At 35.6% G+C, this 22,478-nt stretch overlaps 1 protein-coding gene across 2 annotated transcripts; it reads right to left on the bottom strand.

Moving 5' to 3' along the window:
* Nucleotides 1-3,746: 3,746 nt before the first annotated feature.
* On the bottom strand, nt 3,747-14,071 carry LOC6034381 (phosphorylated adapter RNA export protein). 2 transcript variants are annotated; one of them, XM_038256161.1, is made up of 7 exons: nt 13,615-14,071; nt 12,504-13,192; nt 12,250-12,359; nt 4,708-4,799; nt 4,381-4,645; nt 4,217-4,318; nt 3,747-4,148 (listed from the first exon to the last, which is right to left on the bottom strand). In XM_038256161.1, the coding sequence occupies exons 1-7, from the start codon at nt 13,690-13,692 to the stop codon at nt 3,964-3,966; spliced, it is 1,521 nt and encodes a 506-aa protein (XP_038112089.1). In that variant the 5' UTR covers nt 13,693-14,071; the 3' UTR covers nt 3,747-3,963. The 2 variants fall into 2 exon arrangements, with proteins under 2 accessions (XP_038112089.1, XP_038112090.1); XM_038256162.1 differs by having other exon boundaries at nt 12,250-12,347; nt 13,615-14,070.
* Nucleotides 14,072-22,478: the final 8,407 nt, after the last annotated feature.

Raw genomic sequence — 22,478 nt, forward strand, 5'->3', positions numbered from 1 at the left:
GTTTTACCCCTAATCCAACAAATTGTTAAAAAATATTTTAATTCATTCTAAATGGCAATTTTTCCAATCAAATTTACAACTCCAATACTTCTAATTTACATGAAATTGTCCGAGGATTCCGAATATGACAAAATTGAGACCAAAAAGTGCCGCTATGGAGGCCTACAGGGCAAAAACTAACGTTGTAAAATGTTTGTTGTAGAAAAATCGAAAAACCATGAGAAAAACTGCGATTGGCCAAAAAGTTAATACCGTAGGCTCATAGTCCATGAAATTGCCTATCTTTTGACCTATGGGAGTATGGGTGTTGGAGGCTGTTGGAAAAAGATATTAAGGTTTTAAAAAAATCAATTTTTGACAGTAATTTGCAAAAGCTAAGAGAAAAGTCAAACCAATTCTGGATGTCTATGGCACATTTTGAAGTGCTTCAAAAGACCTTTCGAATGCATCTAAGAGAGTTGGAATTGATAAAGTTTTACGGAAATGCGAGCAATTTTAATTATTTTTTATGTTTTTTCGACCTCAAACTTCAAAGCCCGTTTACCCCACTTCCTTTTGTCGTAGAGGGCTCATATTTGACATGAGTTCATCTCATGTATAGATAAACAAACGCTGAAAGTTTCATCCAAATCGGAGCACCTCGATACGACCTGTTACACATTGGTGAAAAACTCGCTCTTAAGTGCAATTTATAGGGCAGTTGAAAAATTATTCAAACAGATAAATAAAGATAAACAAAATTGACATCGCTGCCAAATTAAGGGAAAACAGACAGTTTGTTACAGCAGCATCAATTAGTAAATAGAGTGGAAAAGCGTTGAGAAATAAGAGAATCTTGAAAGTAAAATCGAAAACAAATGGACGATAATAAACAGAAGGTGTGTTAGTGAATCAGTAAAACAAAATAAACAGAATATAGATGGTAGATAAAAACGGAAAGAAGAGAAACCCCGTTCTGCGATGCTCAGGTACATCCACCAAGGGAATGATGGAAAGAGAGGAATTACAAATCCGTATAAATAATTTCAAGATTTTGCAGATGTAAATCGAAAACGCGATCCAAAATTAAAGTGGACGAATAAGGCTTTTAACTGCTTATTTAATTGTCGGTGTACAGGACGCCGCACTGTTTAACCATTTTCTAACGTACATTCAATTTTGCACCTTCCTGACATCCACAGCAGTTGACTCAACATACTGCGAATAGAAACAATACCGCCTACAATCACAAATTACTTCCCTGTCCCACATTGTCGCGCCCCTTTCTTTTAGCTGTCTCGATTCTGACCCGCGGTGGTCAAAGGTTTACGAGCCGTTTCCACAGGCCACCATCATGATGACGAAACCAAGCCAACGTGGAGGTAAGGAAATAGGACACTTGCAAGGAACCAGAGCTATACTGTCTTGATCAAGAATGATCTAACAGGACTACGGACGTAGTCAGTGACGAGGTATCATCAGCATCATTCGCCCTTGGCCTGCAACTTTTTTTTTATCAAAACGATTTATTAACAAAATACATGAACATTAACAGCCAAACATTTCATTAGGGCACAAAACCAAAAACCGCGATTCGAGAAAATCGCTTGCAAAAAGTGGACAACTTGTTTCAATTCCTATTTAAAAAAGAAGCTTGACTGATGGTATTTTTACTGATGATACGATAAAACAACACGCTGTCACCGGATTGTTGTTTTGAATGATGTTTACGGGCCCTTTTGTTTAGTTAGAAATAATGAGGAATTTAGTAGAAATTTTGATTATTGGTGAAGTTTTGTGATTGAATAGTGTAGATAAGGTATGTGAAACATAAAAATTCTTCAAAAGTGTACTGAACAGCAGCCGCGGGACCGTATTAAATATTGTTTTTTGACGAAGTTTTTCTCTGCAGAAATCCTAGGTGAAAAGCAAAACCAAACTTTTTTTTAAGTGAATTAGTGTTATAAAAAAAATGTATGAAAAGTTCACTTTATAGCACAAAAAGTTCCTCAAGTACGAGAACCTAACGAAAAATAAAAGGGCACATTTGAATATTTTTTTGGTTTGCAGTGAACATGGTTATGTGCCCTTTTGTGTTTTTGATTTTTTCAATAGGAAATTGTTTGTTATCAATCTGTTTCTTAGAGGGCATGTAGGGAGTGTACTGATGAATGGAATAGTGAAATAATCACGAATGTTTACGTTTTAGTTTTGTGCCCTAATGAAATGCTTGCCTCGATTTGACTTATAATTTCACTCAATGGGTGTTTTCTGAAATGCAAAAATTTTTGTATGGAACTCGCTGCAAAACTTGTTTTTTCAGCACTCGTCGTATTTTTCCAACTCGGTGAACCTCGTTGGATAAATGTACGACTCGTGCTGAAAAAATCCTCTTTTTGCAACTTGTTGCATAAACTACTATTTTATTATTAAAACAGGTTTTTCTAAACCTCAAAATATAAAAAATAGGAATTTTAAAAATTACAAAATTCTATTATTTGCAAATTTTTAAAAAGTTGTAAAATTTTTGTAATATTTTATTTTTATAAAGATGCAGTTTTTAATTCTTTGATGAAATTAAAAAAAAAAATCAAATTGTTATTTAGTTTTCTTTTGAAAATCTTGATTTTCTATATTGTTTAAATTGCTTATTTTTTATTTTTTTTAATGCTTGGATTTATTTAAAAACAAACTTAGAACTCATATCGAGAATTTCTCGATCAGCAGTTGTCATTAGTCGAGAAATTACGATCAATATAGAGCAATTCCAGCCCAAAACAGGAATTTTTTAGGTACTTTTTTCTCGACCCTCTCCAATCTCAATGAAACTTTGTAGACATGTTATCCTAGGCCTATAAAAGCCATTTTTGTGTATATGGAGCCAGTAACACTCGATAATGACATTTGAGAAGGGCGTACGTGTTTTCAATATTTTTGTATTTCGTAATTTTAATATTGCTGTATCTCGAAGCCGTTGCATCGTATCAAAAAGTGGTCAAAGACAAACTTGTAGGAAATTTGACGGGCTTTCCGAAAAATAACACTGAAAGAAAAAAACTCTCCACTTTTATGAGATTTTTTGATTTTTAATTTTAAAAGTTAAATTTGAAGTTGAGCCCACGATTTTTTTTCGCTCAATTTTTTTGTGAAAATAGCCTAAGATGTTACAAAAAGACTCACTTGTTATTTCAAGTTTTTAGTATGGAAACCTAGGCAAAGCAGATTACGCACTTGATAAAAGCAGGTTAAGACAAATTTTCAAAAAGGCAGCATCGGTTGCAAAAGATTAACCTTATTCAACAGAAGTATAAAAAAAACACATTTTTTGAAATACTGTTTGACAGTAATTTTGCTTTTTTAATGTTTCGAGTTCTAGAGTACTACCATAAACTTTGTGGGCTTTCTTTTCCGTTCCACCAAATCCCTTCAGCATTAGTGCCCGTTTTGTTCAGAATTAGAAAATTAAATGTATTTTCTGCAAACTAGGGGAACAGCATCTAATTCCAGCGTGCCTCTAATGTTGGCAGGTCAGAACTTTGACATTCAATTAAAGCTAATCAAAAGCGTTTTCAACTTATATCGAGTGATAAATAGATCAATAAGAAGTGAGCAAGCAAGTTTCTTTCAGAAGTTTTGCAAAATTAGCTGTTTAAATAGTGAAAATCAGCAAATTGGATGGAGTTAGGAGCGAGTGCTTAACCTGCCAAACATACGAGAATTTACCCTAAGCACTGCGTGTGTTTATGTGTGTTATTGTGTTTTTTCCCCACTTTTCGCGATTCGCTTCGACTATTGGCACACATTCCGCACGCAAATACTCACGCATACGCTCACACCCCGCTCACGCTCTCAAACACTCCCAACAATTTCGCACCACCCACCTCCGTTGTCCTTCCGATCCGATTCCGCCGCCGCTTCTGTACAGACAAACACTGTGATTTGTTCGAAACTCACCACCCTCCACGGCCACAGCCAGTCCAGCAGCTAAAACAAATCCATATCGTCGCAGGTCATGTCCAGAAAGTCGTCGTCGTAACTCGCCAGCGGGGCCTGTCCCGGCTGCGGCGTTGGGTTCGGGTTCTGCTGCTGCTGGTGTGAGGAGCTCTGCGGAATCGACGCCGGATCGTGGTGGTGGTGGTGGTGAAGCTGCTCCTTCGGATCGTCGTGGGCTGTTTGAGAGAAGATTTCAGAGAGTTAGTGATGTGATGTGATGAAACCGTTGGGAAGATTCGCTTACGTTTCTCCGGACTCGTCACGTTCACGTGCACGTTCTGGGGATGAAAATCTGGACTACCCTCGCGATTTTCGTCGCCCACCGGTGACGGAGGTGGGTTTGATACTGAAAAAAAGCAAGTTGTTACCAACTACAACCCTTCAACTAAGACTAAAAGCGATCCTCACGAGTGCTGTGCGTCTCGGGCTTGAGCATGTGGCCCACCAGCAGCAGGTCACCGCGCGTGTGTAGCTCGTTATCGGCCGCTTTTAGGGTGGCCTTTAGCTCCTCGACGGCACGGCCGCGATTAACGGCCTGGGACACCTTGCGCTCCTTGATGGCGGCCTTCTTCTCCTCGAGGAAGATGGACCGCTTGTCGTCCTTGTCGATCTCCTCGTTGTGCTTCAGGAGGAAGAGGAAGACGCCGCCGGGCGTTCGGCGACGGGCTCCGTTCTGTAAAAAGAGGAAGATAAACTTGAAGAATTTTCGAAATTTTAGTCTAGGGAAACTCTTACCATGATTAGCATTCCTCCGTCGGCTTCGATCTTTTGCGTTTCTTTGAACAGCTTCGCTGGTATCTCCTTGCCTAGGACGTTAACGACTCGTACTGGAAAATAGTTAAAATATTATATATTGCTCTTTCTATGTAACAAACAGGGTGGGTGGTAATCAAAATCTTGTCTTAAATTCGCGTATTTTTTATGTAATATTTTAGCATTTTAATTTTATTTAAAAACTAATATTTCTATCACAGTATCTGAAATTCGGCCTCCAAAAAGTGTTTAAAGTGTACTAAACTGCCGTTCTACGCATAATTGTCCCATGTCATTTTTGGACGATTTTGACTTTTTAACATTTTTATGTTTAGTTTGTCGTATACTTTAAGAAAAACACATAAAATCGGGTACTTTGTTCGGAAACTCATTGAAAACAACATCAAGTCTGTTTGTCCCATCGTTAAACTTCTACGCATAATTGTCCCACCAAGTATTTTCTTAAACGGAATCATTAGTTTTAGGTAGCATTATGTCGTGTTTACCTGTTGTTTAGCAAGAGGATCACAAATAAGAGTGATACACTGCTAACTGGGGCAATTAGGGACACATAGGGCGAATGAAACCCACGGGACAATTATGCGTAGAAACAAAGAAATCGATCGAAAAATTTCAATCGCGTTTTTTTCAGTTGCACTTTTTCGAACATGGGACAATTATGCGTAGAACGGCAGTAAAGTGTTAATAACTTTTTATAGGGTTGTCAGATCCTCAACGTTTTAGGCCCATTTGAAAGTTCTTCCGATTATCTATCTAACGACAGGTCGCATGATGGACCCGGACATATTTTTATTGAAATATCTGAGATCCGGCCTCCAAAAAGTGTATAAATTACACTAAGTGCTAATAACATTTGATAGGGTTGCAGATCTACAATATTTTGAAATCGTTGGAAATGTCATTTTAATACCTTTCTAAAAATGTATAACAAGACGGGTTTCCTTAAAAAAAGATTTTTTACAATTTTCTGAAATGTAGTCAAGATCGTTTTATTAGCATAACTTTTGAAGAACTTAACTAAACTTGCTGATTTAAAATAGAAAGTTATGGGGCCCTAAGACGGATCGAATGAGATCAAAATGGTCAAAATCCGTAAAGTCAATCCGGAGATAATCGAGTGACAATTTTTTGTCCACCTACCTACACACATCCACACAGACATTTGCTCAGAACATGACTCTGAGTCGATATGTATACGTGAAGGTGGGTCTACGAGGTCAAATTAATAAGCTCATTTTTCGAGTTCAGTTGCAAATATTTTTTAAAATTTATGTCGCCTTCCCCTTCAAAGTCGGCCTGAATAATCAGGGGGCAAAAAAAAAAGAAAAACTTCAAAATTTGAAAAATTCTTTCAAGTAAAAATGCATTTTCTTGCGTTAATAATCATGTTTAGCATCCATGAAAAAAAAATCATGTTTAGCATGTTTGAACTCCTTTGAAAACATTTTAAATTTCCATGAAATACCAGTGTACAGTCCGGCGAAAAGATTTTTTTTCGCAAAAAAAATTCCGTCAATACATCGATATTTTGAAAACTAATGATTGGAAAGCAACTGGACGCGTGTAAAATGCATTTTAAAACACTTTTTTATCCAAATGTTGAAACCTAGGCTTGTATTTAATTTAAATAATTATTTTTTTATTATCTTTTTTATTATTTAAGGCAATAATTAGTATCACGGTGGGTAAGAAGGGGATTATTATGCAACTTGCATGCACCTCGGAAATTCTTTCTGGAGGTTATTGAGGGGACTATTCTGAGTCAGAAAAATCAACTCCCAAAATATTCTGTCGGTGAAAACTGATTTTATCTCGATTTGAAGTTAAAAAACCTAATATATCACCTAAAAACTCAAAAATACGTTTAAAAACTCGGTCTATCTCTGGACAAAGATGTACATTTTCATCTAGATATCAATTTTTAGTTCACAAAATATATTCCTGAAGAGTACACCTTAAATCGATCCATTACTTGAGTCCCAGCGTCATCAGGAGGTGTAAAATAATGTTATTTCTAAAAAAAATATTTTCAATTTGCTCTGGTAAATAAACTGACATGTCTGAATTCAAAAACTAATGTTGCATCATTGTTGCAAACGAAATGAAGAACAATTTTGCAGAAAAAAGTATGATATTTTATCCATTTACAGTAAAGTTATGTCTATTTTAGTGGGAAAATTTCTGCCAATTTTCAAAATTCTTCGATATTTAACTCATTCCTGTTATAAACAGCTACTATGATCATACTCAGGAGGATGTAACAAAAAATATAATTTGACGGTCATTCAGGGGCTGGTTATGGTGGGAATACTGAGCTAAAATTCCAAATATGAGCTTGATTGAACTTAACAGGAGCTGGCGTTTGAATTTGAATTTTTAATGAGATTTAACCTGTAGAAAACACATTTTTCAAAAATGTAGATTTTTTAGTAACTTTGGTCACTGAAGCGTTTATTTTAAACATCATTGACGTGTAGGACAGATCCTTGCGGACGTTTTGACCTATATAACATTGCAGTTTTGAGCAAAATGAAATGGTGCGACGCTTATCTTTTCTGCTGAGACGTTTTTCTAAAAAAACAAAATTTTGAAGGCCTGTACAGAGCTCCAGAGTGCTTCAATTCAATGTTTTATATACCAAAACATCTGCAAGGATCTGTCCTACACGCCAATGATGTTGAAAATGAACGCTTCAGTGACCAAAGTTACTAAAAAATCTACATTTTTGAAAAATGTGTTTTCTACAGGTTAAATCTCATTAAAAATTCAAATTCAAACGCCAGCTCCTGTTAAGTTCAATCAAGCTCATATTTGGAATTTTAGCTCAGTATTCCCACCATAACCAGCCCCTGAATGACCGCCAAATTAAATTTTTTGTTACATCCTCCTGAGTATGATCATAGTAGCTGTTTATAACAGGAATGATTTAAATATCGAAGAATTTTGAAAATTGGCAGAAATTTTCCCACTAAAATAGACATAACTTTACTGTAAATTGATAAAATATCATACTTTTTTCTGCAAAATTGTTCTTCATTTCGTTTGCAACAATGATGCAACATTAGTTTTTGAATTCAGACATGTCAGTTTATTTACCAGAGCAAATTGAAAATATTTTTTTAGAAATAACATTATTTTACACCTCCTGATGACGCTGGGACTCAAGTAATGGATCGATTTAAGATGTACTCTTCAGGAATATATTTTGTGAACTAAAAATGGATATCTAGATGAAAATGTACATCTTTGTCCAGAGATAGACCGAGTTTTAAACGTATTTTTGAGTTTTTAGGTGGTATATTATGTTTTTTAACTTCAAATCGAGATAAAATCAGTTTTCACCGACAGAATATTTTGGGAGTTGATTTTTCTGACTCAGAATAATCCCCCCAACAACCTCCAGAAAGAATTTCCGAGGTGCATGCAAGTTGCATAATAATCCCCTTCTTACCCACCGTGATACCAGCCTTATGAATTTAAGAATTTAAGAATTTAAGAAATTAAGAATTTAAGAATTTAAAGATTTATGAATTTAAGAATTTAAGATTTTGAGAATTTAAGAATTTAAGAATTTAAGAATTTAAGAATTTAAGAATTTAAGAATTTGAGAATTTAAGAATTTAAGAAATTAAGAATTTAAGAAATTAAGAATTTAAGAATTTAAGAAAATTTAAGAATTTAAGAATTTAAGAATATAAGAATTCAAGGATTTAAGAATTCAAGCATTTTATTTTTTTATTTAACAAATACAAATATCAAAAACGTTTTGAATTTTTGAATTTCTGAAACAATGATTTTTTTTTATGTTAGAGCTTTCATTTTTAAATATAATGATCTTTTGATTGTTTCATAAAGAATGTTGAAATTAAGAAAAAATGTCTTGCGACGGGTTAAATCTATCTAAAATCAAAGGCGGAAAGCCAGCTTCTGTTATGTCCAAAAAATCTCATGCGAATATCGATATCTTTGGGAAAAGCTTGGAAATTGAATGTTTGCAGTATAAAATAAACCATAAAAAAGGTTGATATAAAATCACTCAAAACTCAATAGAAATTAAATATTCAGAGTCGATGGCAGATGTGAAAAATGAATTGAGTGTAGGAATAAATTTCTTTAAAAAATCTTCAACAAGAAAATCTCTTCTTGAAGATTATTTCGACGTTTCTTATTTAGAAATCATAAACAAACATTTTCGCAAGAAAATTCAATGTTGTTTTAGTAACAATTTCTAAGAAATAATTCTAATTCTAAGCTTTATATGTTGAAAGTAATTCTATCTCTCTCAATTATTTTTTTTAATCAAAATTGCCATCCGCCTATGAGTAAATTTAAGGGGTTACATACATGTAGAAAATCACAAAATTTCATATTACAGAAAATTCAATAAATTCACTAAAAACATGATTTTTAATCACTCCTGAAAGTTTCATGAAGATGTTTTGTGACTGTGACGATTTAAGTTCACAATTTTGCCATGCTCAAAGCGAACTGTCAAACTTTGTGAACGTTTTTCTCTAAACACCGAGTTGATTTATGCGTGCCACGATATCTCGAGATGGGATGGACCAAATTGGCTGAAATTTAAGGTGAAGACTCCCAAGACATGTCCCGTCTGCACGACGAAGATTTTAAAATTTTGCTTTTTTAAAAAATAGAAAAATCAAAAGCTGTCGATGTTTTATATGAAAAATATAAAATTATTTTTATCTTTTTTTAACCCTTTCAGGCCTGAATTTTCAAATCAAATGGACCATATGAAAATTATAGGCTACTTTACTGCCCACCATTGAAAAAAACGGCTAATATCCACTTTTGGCAAAATCGAGATAGTAGCACCAGGTGGTAGAGGCTGTTCCAACGCATCTTCTGGAATTTGAATTTTACTGAAATAGTGTTTAGACTTGGCTGCCGATGCGAAAAACCAAACGGCTAATATGCCACTCTTATGGGAAATTGCCTTGACGGAGATTTGATGACAAACACAAAAACGCGTTTTTCTCGGAATACTTGATTTGGCATAATAGCCGAATTTTCAATTATGGGCAGTTTAGAAAATTTTGATTTTTGGGTCATATATGACCCATCAGGCCGGAAAGGGTTAAATTAAGTTTTTGAAAATCGGGCTTCGTCATGCACACAGGACCGGTTTAAGGAGTCTTCACAAAAATTTTGAGCCGATTTGGTCAAAGCAGTGTTGAGATATCGTGGCACCCGTTTTTTGAAACTGCAAACATAAAATAGCTATATCTCGGCTATGGTACATCCAAATGTCTTCATATTTATTTTGTTAACAGATGAAAATGTATATTTTAATGCCCTGCAATAAGATTTGAAAAAAGTTTAAATGTGTGCCCATACCAACCTCTGACATTTTTGACGATTTACATGTATGTAGCCCCTTAACCAGCAAATCCGCGCCAAATACGCGCGAAACATCCCCTGCATAATTGTCCCATGTTCAAAAAAGTGCAACTGAGAAAAACGCGATTGAAATTTTTCGACCGTTTTTTGTGTTTCTACGCATAATTGTCTCGTGGGTTTCTATTCGCCCTATGTGTCCCTGATCGCTCCAGTTAGCAGTTTAGCACTCTAATTTATTATTCTCTTGCTATACAACAGGTAAACAAGACATAATGCTTAGTAAAACTGATGATTCCGTGAAAGAAAATACTTGGTGGGACAATTATGCGTAGAAAAAACAAACAGACTTGGTGTTGCTTTTAATGAGTTTCCGAACTAAGTACCAGATTTTATGTATTTTTCTTAAAGTACACATCAAACTAAACTTAAAAATGTCATAAAGTCAAAATCGTCCAAAACTGACATGGGACAATTAAGCGTAGAACGGCAGTATATGACCCACAATTTCTAAAGCTATAATTTTCGTATGGTCATAAGAATATTTTTTCCATATTTAACTAAAAAAATATTAAATAAAATTCAGGATTAAGTGCTTTGATTGCCGAGTAGATTTTCATGTTAAACGAATCTTCAAATGCAACAACTAAAAATATTCGCAATTCGCAATTCGCAATTTTCAGTGTAAGAACGGGCCTTGACCGATCTTATGCACCAGGTTCCCGACGAACACGCACTGCCCTTACACCTACATCTCACCCTTGCTCTGAGTCAGTACGAGCAGCACGCTAGAACACGCTTTGAGTGTTCGTGCCAGGCATGCACACCTTCTTATCCGGTTACGCATTTTAACTCGGCCGGGGGTGGTACATTACGTAGGGTTTGATGTAAGTATAAGCGCCTAACCGTTTAAAGTGTGCCTATCAACTTTCATTAAAGCAAAACTGTTTTATTTTTAGTTTGAATTCAAAACTAATTGTTATTTACTGTGTTTTGTTTTCTCCTGAAATCTTTCCTAGTGTTGAGTCGTGTTTATATGTTGCTATTTCTTTTGTCGCGGTGTTTTGTTACAATTTTTGGTCCTAAGCATTTTATAAACGTTTTTCAAAAGTACAATAGTAATATTTGTGTTAATTCTTTAATCATTCCAAAATTGAGTAAGGGCTCGAACCTCACTTGCTTAAGAAAAAGGTGAAGTTTCAAAACAATGGACAGTGAAGGAAATATACTATGTAAAGAATCAATAGTAAAAGGAAGATAGTAATTTATGAAGTAGATATAGAAATTAACAATAGTTAATAAAATGAGGTAACAAACAAGCTTAGATTGTACTCAGGGCAATTTACAGGGAAGATGAGAAATTATTCAAATAGATAAATAAAGAAAAGGCACATGATAAACCAAATTGACACCGCTGCCAAATTAAGGGAAAGCAGAAAGTTTGTTACAGCAGCATCAATTGGTAAAATAGAGTGGAAAGCGTTGAGAAATAAAAGAATCAAATGAGGAAAATCGAAATCAAATGGAGGATAGTAAACAGAAGCCGCGTTAGAAAATCAGTGAAACAAAATAAACAGAAGATAGGTGGTAGCTGAGAATGAAGAGAAGAGAAACCCCGTTGTGCGATGTTTCAGGTACATCCACAGCAGTTGACTCAACATACTGCGAATCAAAACAATACCGTCTACAATCACAAATTACTTTCCTTTCCCACATTGTCGCGCCCTTTCTTCTAGCCGTCTCTACTCTGACCCTCGCTGGTCAAAGGTTTACGAGTCGTTTCCACAGGCCACCAGCTAGGTTACACCTTGTCATCATGATGACTAAACCAAGCCAACGTGGAGGTAAGAAAATAGGACACTTGCAAGGAACCAGAGCCATGCTGTTTTGTCCAAACAGCACTACGGATGTAGTTGGGCTCTTTTTGGGATGTTCCTCGCCTAGGTGTGTCAACCGACGAGTATCATCAGTATCATGTGCACCCTTGGCCTGCAACAACTAAAAATATTCAAACAATTTCATGAATACTGTTTATCCAGTTGCCTCGTAAAATTTTGTTACTTGTTTAAATGTACACTAAAGATAGGAATAAAGTGACCACCCGGCAAAAAGTGAATTATAGAAATCTAAAAAAAAACAACTCACACATCAGATCGTCCTTCTCCTCGCACAGCTTGCGGGCCAGCTCCGCCGCAAACACCTCGTACGTGCAGCCGTCCGCCACGTTCAGATCTAGGATGTGCCTGGAAGCAAATCTAACGCGTAAATGGGCCTGTGGTCAATTACGGGTGCTAGTTCCTAAAGTGCGTGTGTTAGAAAGCCCCTTCACCCCTTCATCCCAAGATGGTGCAAAAAGTGCGTTCGCTAGATTGTGTAAGAATGGGTGTAGATTGTGTTACCTCGGTGCGTTCTGGAAGCTGTCCTGGCTTTCGTCGCTGCTGTTCCGTTTGCCCAGCCGCAGCTTGGCACTTTTGCGCTGTTCCCGCATGACGCCGCAGCTGACCCCGCCGAAGGACGTCGACCGGAAGCGCTTTCCGCCCCCGAACCCGTCCGAATCGTCCGAGTTGGACTGGCGCCGCTTGAGCGCTCTGTGGTACGCGTTCCCCCCGTTCATCCGGTACTTCAAGCTGTAATCGTACGACTCCACGTCCCGGTTCCGCATGCCGTTCAGCGTGACGTCACACCCGCGCATCGTCTCCATCAGCGTGTCCTCCTGCAAGCTCTCCGTCCAAACGTTGTACTTGTTGGGGACGCTGCTGGAGAGGCCACTGCAACCGACGCCACCGCGACTGTTGCCCTGCCTCGGTGGGGGAATCTTCTCCAGCGGGGGTTTTATCCGCAGCTTGCGGTCATTGTTTGTTCGCATCCGTTTGCCGAACGCGCCACCGGCTTCCAGATCGCTGTCGTCGTCATCATCCGAGCTTGGAACGTCATCGTCGTCATTCAGATCGTCCTGGTCCGAAAGGATAATGTCCATCTGATTGCGGGCCTGACTGACGCTCGCTCCACCGGCGAACTCCGTCCGGGGAATCGTTGCTAGCTCGGGCCGCTGCAGTGGCGTGTACCCGTCGTCGCTTTCGTCGCTGACCTGGAATTCATTTATGGTAAAATACAAAAATAAAAATTAATGTAAAAAAAGCGATTTTATTAAAAATTCAGCTCTGATTTCGGAGAAACGGATTTTGGCGAATGTCACCACAAGTAGGACACACAAGCAGAAACGCAGTTTCCCGCAAACCGGTCATTGACATCGACATTGGGGGAACGGTGGCCCAAGATTTGGAATCCATGTTAAAAATATCTTTTCCATTTAAATGTTATCTTTATCATGGGAATAAACCAAATCGATCATAATTATTGCGCAGTTCAAAATTATCAGCTTCCAAGAACCTAACTTTCCTCCAACTATTTCGAGCAAAATTTCTCCACGAAAATCCTCCCTTCAACCCGCCGTGCGTCCCCGACGACTGTGTGTCCCTCCTGTCGCAAAAAGACCGACAGCATACTTACCTCGCCCTCCTCCAGTTCCAGATCCTGTGGGTTGTGGCCCGGCCCCAGTTTGATTGCCTCGTGCTCCATGCTCGTCATGGTTGAGAATCGGTCTGGTCCTGGCACACACTCTTCCGAAAATCCGCGTCGTTGCAATTCGCCTCAAGATTAAATTATGGTCCTTTTTTTCGCTCCCTCGACTTGTGGAGGAGCTGCCACGAAAAAAAAGTGGGCTCACTTTCGACGACGATGGCAGATTCCTCCACCACGACGTTGGCCACTTGGAAAGAGGGGAGCACTCAGACGGGAATGCACATTTTCAGGAACTGGCAGAACCTTGCGCGCGGCACTTTTTCAAATTGTGTCCAGTGTGAAAAAGAAAGTATTTTAAACCAAAGTTTGATTCTACGTTCAACTTTTTAAAAATCGCTTTCCTTCTCCTTTCAGATCTGTCACTTTCAGTTGCACGCTGAGCTGAAGATATGCGACTTGATTAAATTTCAGCTGGATTGCGTGACAGGAGTAGGGCTGTGCCTCTGTTTATGTTGAGTGCCCAACGAGTTTGACTGTTTGGGCTGCATACCTTCGGGCGAAACAGTTTATTTTTCAATTTTGTTTTATTTATTTAAAAAATTCTCAGATTTGTTTCAATGATACAATTTCATTAAAAATAAACTCCAGATTGTTTTTAAAGGTCCTATACTGCCCCTGATCCCATAAATGTCCCATATGCATTTTCATCGTTTTTGAGTTATTGATGCAGTTTTCTTCAAAATCGTGAGATCTTTCAGAAAACCATATACCTAACATCCAATACTTTGTTCTAGAAATCAGGAGGAAATCCAGTTTTTTCGCGAAAACTTAACACGTAGCCTTATGTGTGGGACAAACTTCAAATGCGTTTTCTCAGCTTGCTGCTTTTGCATATGGGACATTTATGCGAACATGGGCAGTATAAACGTATGAAACACAATAGCTTACAGGATCTTTTTCAACAAAAGCAGAAATGGAGCCAAACATTTCAGGGCACAAAACTTTTGTAAACAATAGTGTATCCCTTTCACTCAAATGACAGTTTGCATAAGGTGTGAGAGGGATACACTCTTGTTTACAAAAGTTTTGTTCCCAATGAAATGGAAAGCACGAAATGTAACAGAAACGCCGGTTGCATCTCGATATGAAAACACTCTAGAAAAACTTTTAAAATATGTAACGAAACGAAACTATTGGCACTACGCCCCCGGGGCATGGCCTTCCTCTAACGTGGGATTTCTGCTCCAGCGCCTCTGACGAGACAGGAGAAACCGGGACCGACGTTTTACTTCACCATCCGATAGAAGCTCAGTGGATAAGGATAAAGTGGATAAAAATATGTGCACCAGCCTAATAAGTTAATAAAAAAATGTTGTAAAATTAACTTAAAATATATTTTATAACCGATTTTTCAATTTAAAACCTATTTTGAAAATTCATTAAAAAATATTTTTTAAATCATTTTTTGAAAATCAATTTAAAAATAAATTTGAAAATCATTTCTATCAAATTGAAAATCAATTTAAAAATAAATTTGAAAATCTATTCAAAATTCTATAAAAATAATGATAATCTATTTAAAAATCTGTTTGAAAAGCTATTTAAAATTCTATTCAAAATCTATTAAAAATTTATTTAAAAATCTATTTGAAAATCTGTTGAAAATCTATATGAAAACCTATTCAAAAATCTATTCAAAAATCTATTTAAAAATCTATTTAAAAATCTATTTAAAAATCTATTTAAAAATATATTTAAAAGTCTATTTAAAAATCTATTTAAAAATCTATTTAAAAATCTATTTAAAAATCTATTAAAAAATCTATTTAAAAATCTATTTAAAAATCTATTTAAAAGTCTATTTAAAAATCTATTTAAAAATCTATTTAAAAATCTATTTAAAAATCTATTTAAAAATCTATGAAAAAATCTATTTTAAAATCTATTTTAAAATCTATTTTAAAATCTATTTTAAAATCTATTTAAAAATCTATTTAAAAATCTATTTAAAAATCTATATTAGGAGCCGTGGCTGACTGGTTACGGTGAAAGCGAATGGTTCTGGGTTCGATGCCCATCTGCTCCCAACGATAAAGTTAAGAACACATTAATTTGAAATGTTTAATATGAACGAAAAATCACAGTCGCTCGAGGCGGGGTTCGATCCCCCGTCCATCGGGTTGGTAAGCAAAAATGCTAACCACTAACCACGGCAAATAGTGTCCAGGGCATTCGTGGAAATACAATGTCCCATCCCAGAGGGTCCCGGAGTACCAAACCTTCTTAGCATGGTGTTCCCAACGAATACAACCAAAAATCTCGGAGCGTATGGTGGTGTGTCCCCACGCTTCTTCCTCCCCGATTCAGAATTGTGTTGTTGTTCGAACACTCAGTGCTCAAACTCAACCCAATTACGAGTCATCTCTGCGATACGGCTTTACGCAGTAGGCCTGGCCACTTTACCACTTGTGATGTTTCAATGCATTCCGATGCAATGGAGCACTGCAAATGTTAATAAATGACAAGAAGAGTGCTAGGCGTCATCTAACCTAAGGCACTTTCCAGGATCCCTTCGAAAGATTGGCTGCACTAGGGTCGGATTAGATTAGATTAGATTAAAAATCTATTTAAAAATCTATTTAAAAATCTATTTAGAAATCTATTTAAAAATCTTTTTAAAATTTATACATTTTTAAATATATACTTTTTTTTTCAAAAATCTATTTAAAAATCTATTTAAAATTTATTTAAAAATCTTTTTAAGAATTTATTAAAAAATCTATTCAAAAATCTGGAGTTTTTTTGGTCTGGGTCTGGCCAGGGTAACAAAAAATGTAAGATTTTACAAAAACAAAAATTGGGTACTAAAGCCATATGTCAATTTGTATGTACAACGGCAAAAACACGATCAAAAATTATTTCGAATCACTTTTTTTCATTTTAAAGCAAAAAAATAATGACAAGACAACATTTTTTCGATGGAAAATAAGCTTTATCGCTGTTAAAATTAATATCAGCGATCTAAGTTTCATTTTAGGGTCCAATTTTAGCGAAAATAATAATTTTGAGAGAATAAATATCGAAATTTTTCTACATTTTTAAAGATTATCGACCCAAACATGCTAAAAATGATTCTAAACGCAGGAGCATTTATAATTGATTTTAGCTGATTGCACTTAAATTTCCATTAAAATTTTGAAGTTTTTTTTTAAATAGTAGTTTATGCAACAAGTTGCAAAAAGAAGATTTTTTTCAGCACGAGTGTGCATTTATTGAACGAGGTTTACCGAGTGCTGAAAAAATCAAGTTTTGCTTGCAACATTTTTTTTCCGAAAAACGCTTCTTGAATAAAATTTTATGTCAAACATTCATGTGTTTAGTAAATTCACCGTTCAAAACAAAAAAATTAAAAATGTTACTTTTCGATACTAGTGTAGAAAAGTTCAACTTTTTAGTACTCATTTCTGTGCTGAAAAGTAGAACTTTTTAGCACGGGTATTGAAAGGTATTAAATTTCCATTCAGTTATTTTAAGCAGGGAAAAGTAGGCCGTTTTGTTTCTCCAGAAAGACAGGAAAAGTTGACAGTTTCACAGCGGAATAGCAAATTTTTTTTGCCCTCTGATTTTACGGGCCAATTTTGAAGGGGGGAGACAAAAACTTTAAATAAAATTTTTACCACCCTAAACCAATTTAAAACTGATTTTTGAAATCAATTTAGAAATAAAAAAAAAGCATTTAAAATTTCATTTCAACAATAAAGTTAAAATTTAATAAAAATATATTTTTATATTAATTCATAAATAAATGTTATATTAATTAAAACAAAAATATAATTGAATCAATTAAAATATCTTTTATTATTTTTGAAGTAAAACTTATGTTCAGCGACCCAAAATATGCATCCAACAGGTGGGTAGCAATAAATTACAAAATAAAATGTCACGGTACCCAAAAACCGCCAATTTGGCCGCCATTTTACCGAATACAAATCAGATTACTTTGAATCATTTTTAGAGTCATACGATTTTTTTATATTTTTTGCTGTCAATATAATTAAATTATTTTTCAAGTTTCTTTTCCTTCTAGTTAACATTATTTTAAGCAAAAAACAAATTATAGTCTTTTGATTGTCGTCCAAAAACTTTCAATTGAGTTTGTGCTTTCGTTAAAAAAGAATTATAATTAAATCCAAAATTCCATAAACTTAAATTAAAAATTCTTAAATTATAAAAAAAATGTACTGAAAAATTTATATATTATCCCTCAATTTGAATTTCTCAAAATTTAATTATTCTTCTGTTCAAAATCCATGATGTTAAAAATTCAAAAATATAAAAAAAAATCTTCAAGTCTAAACATTCAATAAAAATGTTAGAAATAAGGGGGCAAAACAAACTTCAATATTTCAATGAAATTAAGTTGAAATTGGCTTAAGTTTGCCTTAAATACAATGTTGGCGAAATATTGTCGCTTGAGTTGCTATCTTGTGACACGTCTGCTGTAAAAAGATAGGACGTGCCACAAGATAGCACACAATCGACGATATGTTAGATAACTAATTAAAATGGCTGAACATATATATTTTTTTATTAGGTCCTTTTCGGTACTGGGACCTGGTTAGGACCGAGTCGGCTTTTGTAATTACATTTGGCTTAATAATTACAGAGGATCTTGTGTGTAAATGTTAGTGGGAGGGGAGCCGATTACCCGCGGCCTACTCGGGGACTGAACATAAATTGCATGATCTTTAAATTCAAATAAAATCATAGTTCTATGGGGATAAGAAATTAATTCTAATTAAATGACATTGAAGATATATCGTGTTCAACACCACTGAGTTCATTTTCGACACAGCTGACCGCAAAGGTGAGTCGATTTGCTCACGCAAAACATTCTTCTCGCGCAATCTGGTCTTACCTGCCGTACTGAGATTGCTGGGGGTTGACTTAAACCTTGTTCAAATATTAACAGTAGACGAGTCGAGTCGAGAGGTGTTAAAAAATATTATAATACGCAAAGTCTTGTTAAGTAGCGGGCGAGGTGATCTGCGGTATGCTCTGACTAACTGATGTTCGCCATAGTAATTCGATTAGTTAACGGCCAACGGCATCAGAAGCACGCCGAGGTGAAGGAAAATGCTTTGCTGCTGGGTGTGTTACGCAACAGTGCTCGAGTTCACGAGCAAATTTGAAATCGACTCGAAAAAGAAGGTGCGTTCTAAGGTAGCGGCACCAGGTGTGAAGTTTGCTAGTACGTATGTAGCTATATAGGTACATGCGAACGGTGAAGGTCGCGATGGTACACGGTCAGTGCCACGGAAAGGACCCCACCCCGATGCGCTCCAGTTGCACTCTATAGTAACTGTTGGCGTTCGATGATAATGGATATGTGATGATCAAATCCGTTTCTTGTTTTGAAAAGCTGAGCGCAAGAAGCCTGCAAAATTAAGAAATAGTTCTCTTTTCGCTAAATTTTAAAAGTGAAGTTACGTCTATCTCCCGCTTAAGTGTCTACGTGGTTTATGTATGGTCTCAATAAGGTCCTGATTATTTTTATGTACAGCGGTAAAAATACAAAAATACGCTGAATAACAGTTTCTGATCACTTTTTTTTATTCTTAGTCCACAATTCCCATACTTACGGACCTAATCCAGCAATAATCTGATAGCATAAATAGTCAAACCTTTGTTGTTTATAATTCTGTAGAAAGTACTTTTGAGGATGAATAGAAAATTATACCTAAATTAACAGTCGATTTTTTTTGTTTCTTTTTTTTCATTTCATATGCTCTGTTCCAGTTTTCATGCAATCAACATTTTCTTATGATAAAAAATTGAACTTTTCAACACTAGTAGGGTACTTCTCTACCAACTCACACGAAATCGGGAAAAGTTGCCCCGACCCTTCTTCGATTTGCGTGAAACTTTGTCCTAATGAGTAACTTTTGTCCCTGATCACGAATCCGAAGTCCGTTTTTTTGATATCTCGTGACGGAGGGGCGGTACGACCCCTTCCATTTATGAACATGCGAAAAAAGAGGTGTTTTTCAATAATTTGCAGCCTCAAACGGTGATGAGATAGAAATTTGGTGTCAAAGGGACTTTTATGTAAAATTAGACGCCCGATTTAATGGCGTACTCAGAATTCCGAAAAAACGTATTTTTCATCGAAAAAAAAACACTAAAAGAGTTTTAAAAACTCTGATATTTTTCGTTACGCGACTATAAAACATTTTGGAACATGTCATTTTAAGGGATTTTTTTCATTTAAAATAAAAATTTTCATTTTAAAATTTCGTGTTTTTTTCTAACTTTGCAGGGTTATTTTTTCTACAAAGTTGTAGATCAGACAATTACAAAAAAATCATAAATAAACATATTGGGTTTGCTAATAAACATCACGAGTTATCGCAATTTTACGAAAAAAAGTTTTGAAAAAGTTGGTCGTCGTCGATCATGGCCGTTCATCGTCACCCGCGACAGACACGGACAGCGAAACAAAGAGAAACGCAAAAAGTAACTTTTTTTTTTCGTAAAATCGCGATAACTCGTGATGTTTATAAGCAAACCCCTTACTCCTCTACAACTTTGTAGAACATTGTTACACTCTAAAAAATAACCCTGCAAAGTTAGAAAAAACACGAAATTTTAAAATGAAATTTTTTGTTCTAAATGAAAACATGACGATTCGAAAAACACATTAAATTTCCTTTAAAATAACATGTCGTCAGCTGTGCGCTATCTTGTGACATAGACCATTTTGGTCGAAAATTAGTTAATGATGACGTTTTGCTAAACTTAACAAACACTACAAGATGCTTTAACCCGATTTTGGAAACTCACTTCCGTTTCCCGGATATCGCAATACACACTTGTGACATAGACCAATTTATCATCAAAATGATTGTGCACACTTGTGACACGTCATACATGTTGTTGGAAAATGTGGAAAAATTTTCTTGTTTTTCACAAATTTATGTACACACATACTTTCTAAAGGCAATGCAACCTTTTTTTTGTATGGGAATTCTGTGCACACTTGTTACACGTAGTACAATTTTACTTTCGAAACACACTTGTGGCACGTGCTTTTCAGATTTTTGTTTACATTATTTAGGGGAACTATACCCTTTCTCAGCCTATTTCTATTATCGGCCTATCAGCACTTTGATCATGAATTACAGCTGTCATAAAATGTTTTTGACTGTTCCAAAGTAATAAATAGCTCAAATAAAAGTGAGCAAGCAACTTTCCATTGTTGATACATCTGAAAATGTTGATTTAATAGCGGAAAACGGCAAAAGTGATGAGAATTGGTCGAACGGCTTAGAGTGATTAAAATGGGCATATTTCCCCTATTGTATCTTTTAACTGGTGTAACCAAATTAGTTGAAACTTGAAGCGTTTGTTAAGAGATAGTATACGAACCGATTGCTTCAAAAAGTTTGGCTCTATCATTCATTGTTTTGAAATTATTTATCAACAAACTTTAAAAATCGATTTTCTCGAAAAGTACTAAATGGTCGTTGTCACTAGATAGCACACAACTGACGATGTTCCAAATTTTATTACAGTCGAGTAGCGGAAAATGGCAGAGTTTTTGAAACCTTTTTTTCCGAAATATACGTTTTTTTCGGAATTCTGAGTACGCCATCAAAACGGGCGTCTAATTTTACATAAAAGTCCCTTTGACACCAAATTTCTATCTCATCACCGTTTAAGGCTGCAAATTATTGAAAAAAACACCTCTTTTTTCGCATGCTCAAAAATGGAAGGGGTCGTACAGCCCCTCCGTCACGAGATACAAAAGTTACCCCTTAGGACAAAGCTTCACGCATATCGAAGAGGGGTCGGGTCAACTGCTGTGTGAGTTGGCGGAGAATTACCCAGTATTGAAAAGTAAGATTTTTCAATATTTTTCTGTTTCAAACGGTGAATTTACTAAATACATTAATGGTAAACCTTTTTGGTACGACTCGTGCTGAAAAAATCATTTTGCTTAGTAGTTTATGCAACAAGTTGCAAAAATAGGATTTTTTCAGCACGAGTCGTACATTTATCCAACGAGGTTCACCGAGTTGGATAAATACGAAGAGTGCTGAAAAATTCAAGTTTGCAACGAGTTCCAAACAACATTTTTTGCAATTCCAAAAAACACACACTGAGTGAAATTTTAAGTCAAATTTTCATATATTTTGTCAATAAATTGTTTAAATCAAAAAAATGTTGAAAAGTGTTACTTTTCGAAACAAGTGCTGAAAAGTTCAACTTTTCAGCACCCATTTGAGTGCTGAAAAGTAGAACTTTTCAGCATTTATTTTGAAAAGTATTGCTATTCGATTCTGTTATTTTTGGTACAGAAAAGTAGGCTATTTCGTCGTTCAAGAATGACAGGAAAAGTGAGTAGTTTCACAACGGAATTGCAAAAACTACTATTATAAAATTTTATTGATTAAAAGAGAGGCTTCAAAACTACAATTTTTAATCTTTGCAAATTTCTAATGAAAATGGAGCACCCGCAGTCGAGCAGTTTTTGACAGTTCGCTCCATGAGAAATTCATTGAAGAAAAAAGTAAAAACTGCCCGAATGGAAGTGCTCCATTGTCAAAAAGTTAATACCAAGCCAATGGAGCACTTCCATTCGAGCAGTTTTTGCTTTTTTTCTACAACGTATTTCTTATGGAGCGAACTGTCAAAAACTGCTCGACTGCGGGTGCTCCATTCTCAATTATTGAGAATGGTTAAAAAGGACATTTTTAGAATACAATTTTGGATAGTTAAGTATCATTCGTTGATTGCTAATCAATTGATATTATTTAGTGATGAATGGTAAAATTTTAAAGGTCGTCCCC

The sequence above is a fragment of the Culex quinquefasciatus genome, chromosome 2 (genome assembly GCF_015732765.1).
Source record: "Culex quinquefasciatus strain JHB chromosome 2, VPISU_Cqui_1.0_pri_paternal, whole genome shotgun sequence".
In the NCBI taxonomy this organism is placed as follows: Eukaryota; Metazoa; Arthropoda; class Insecta; order Diptera; family Culicidae; genus Culex; species Culex quinquefasciatus.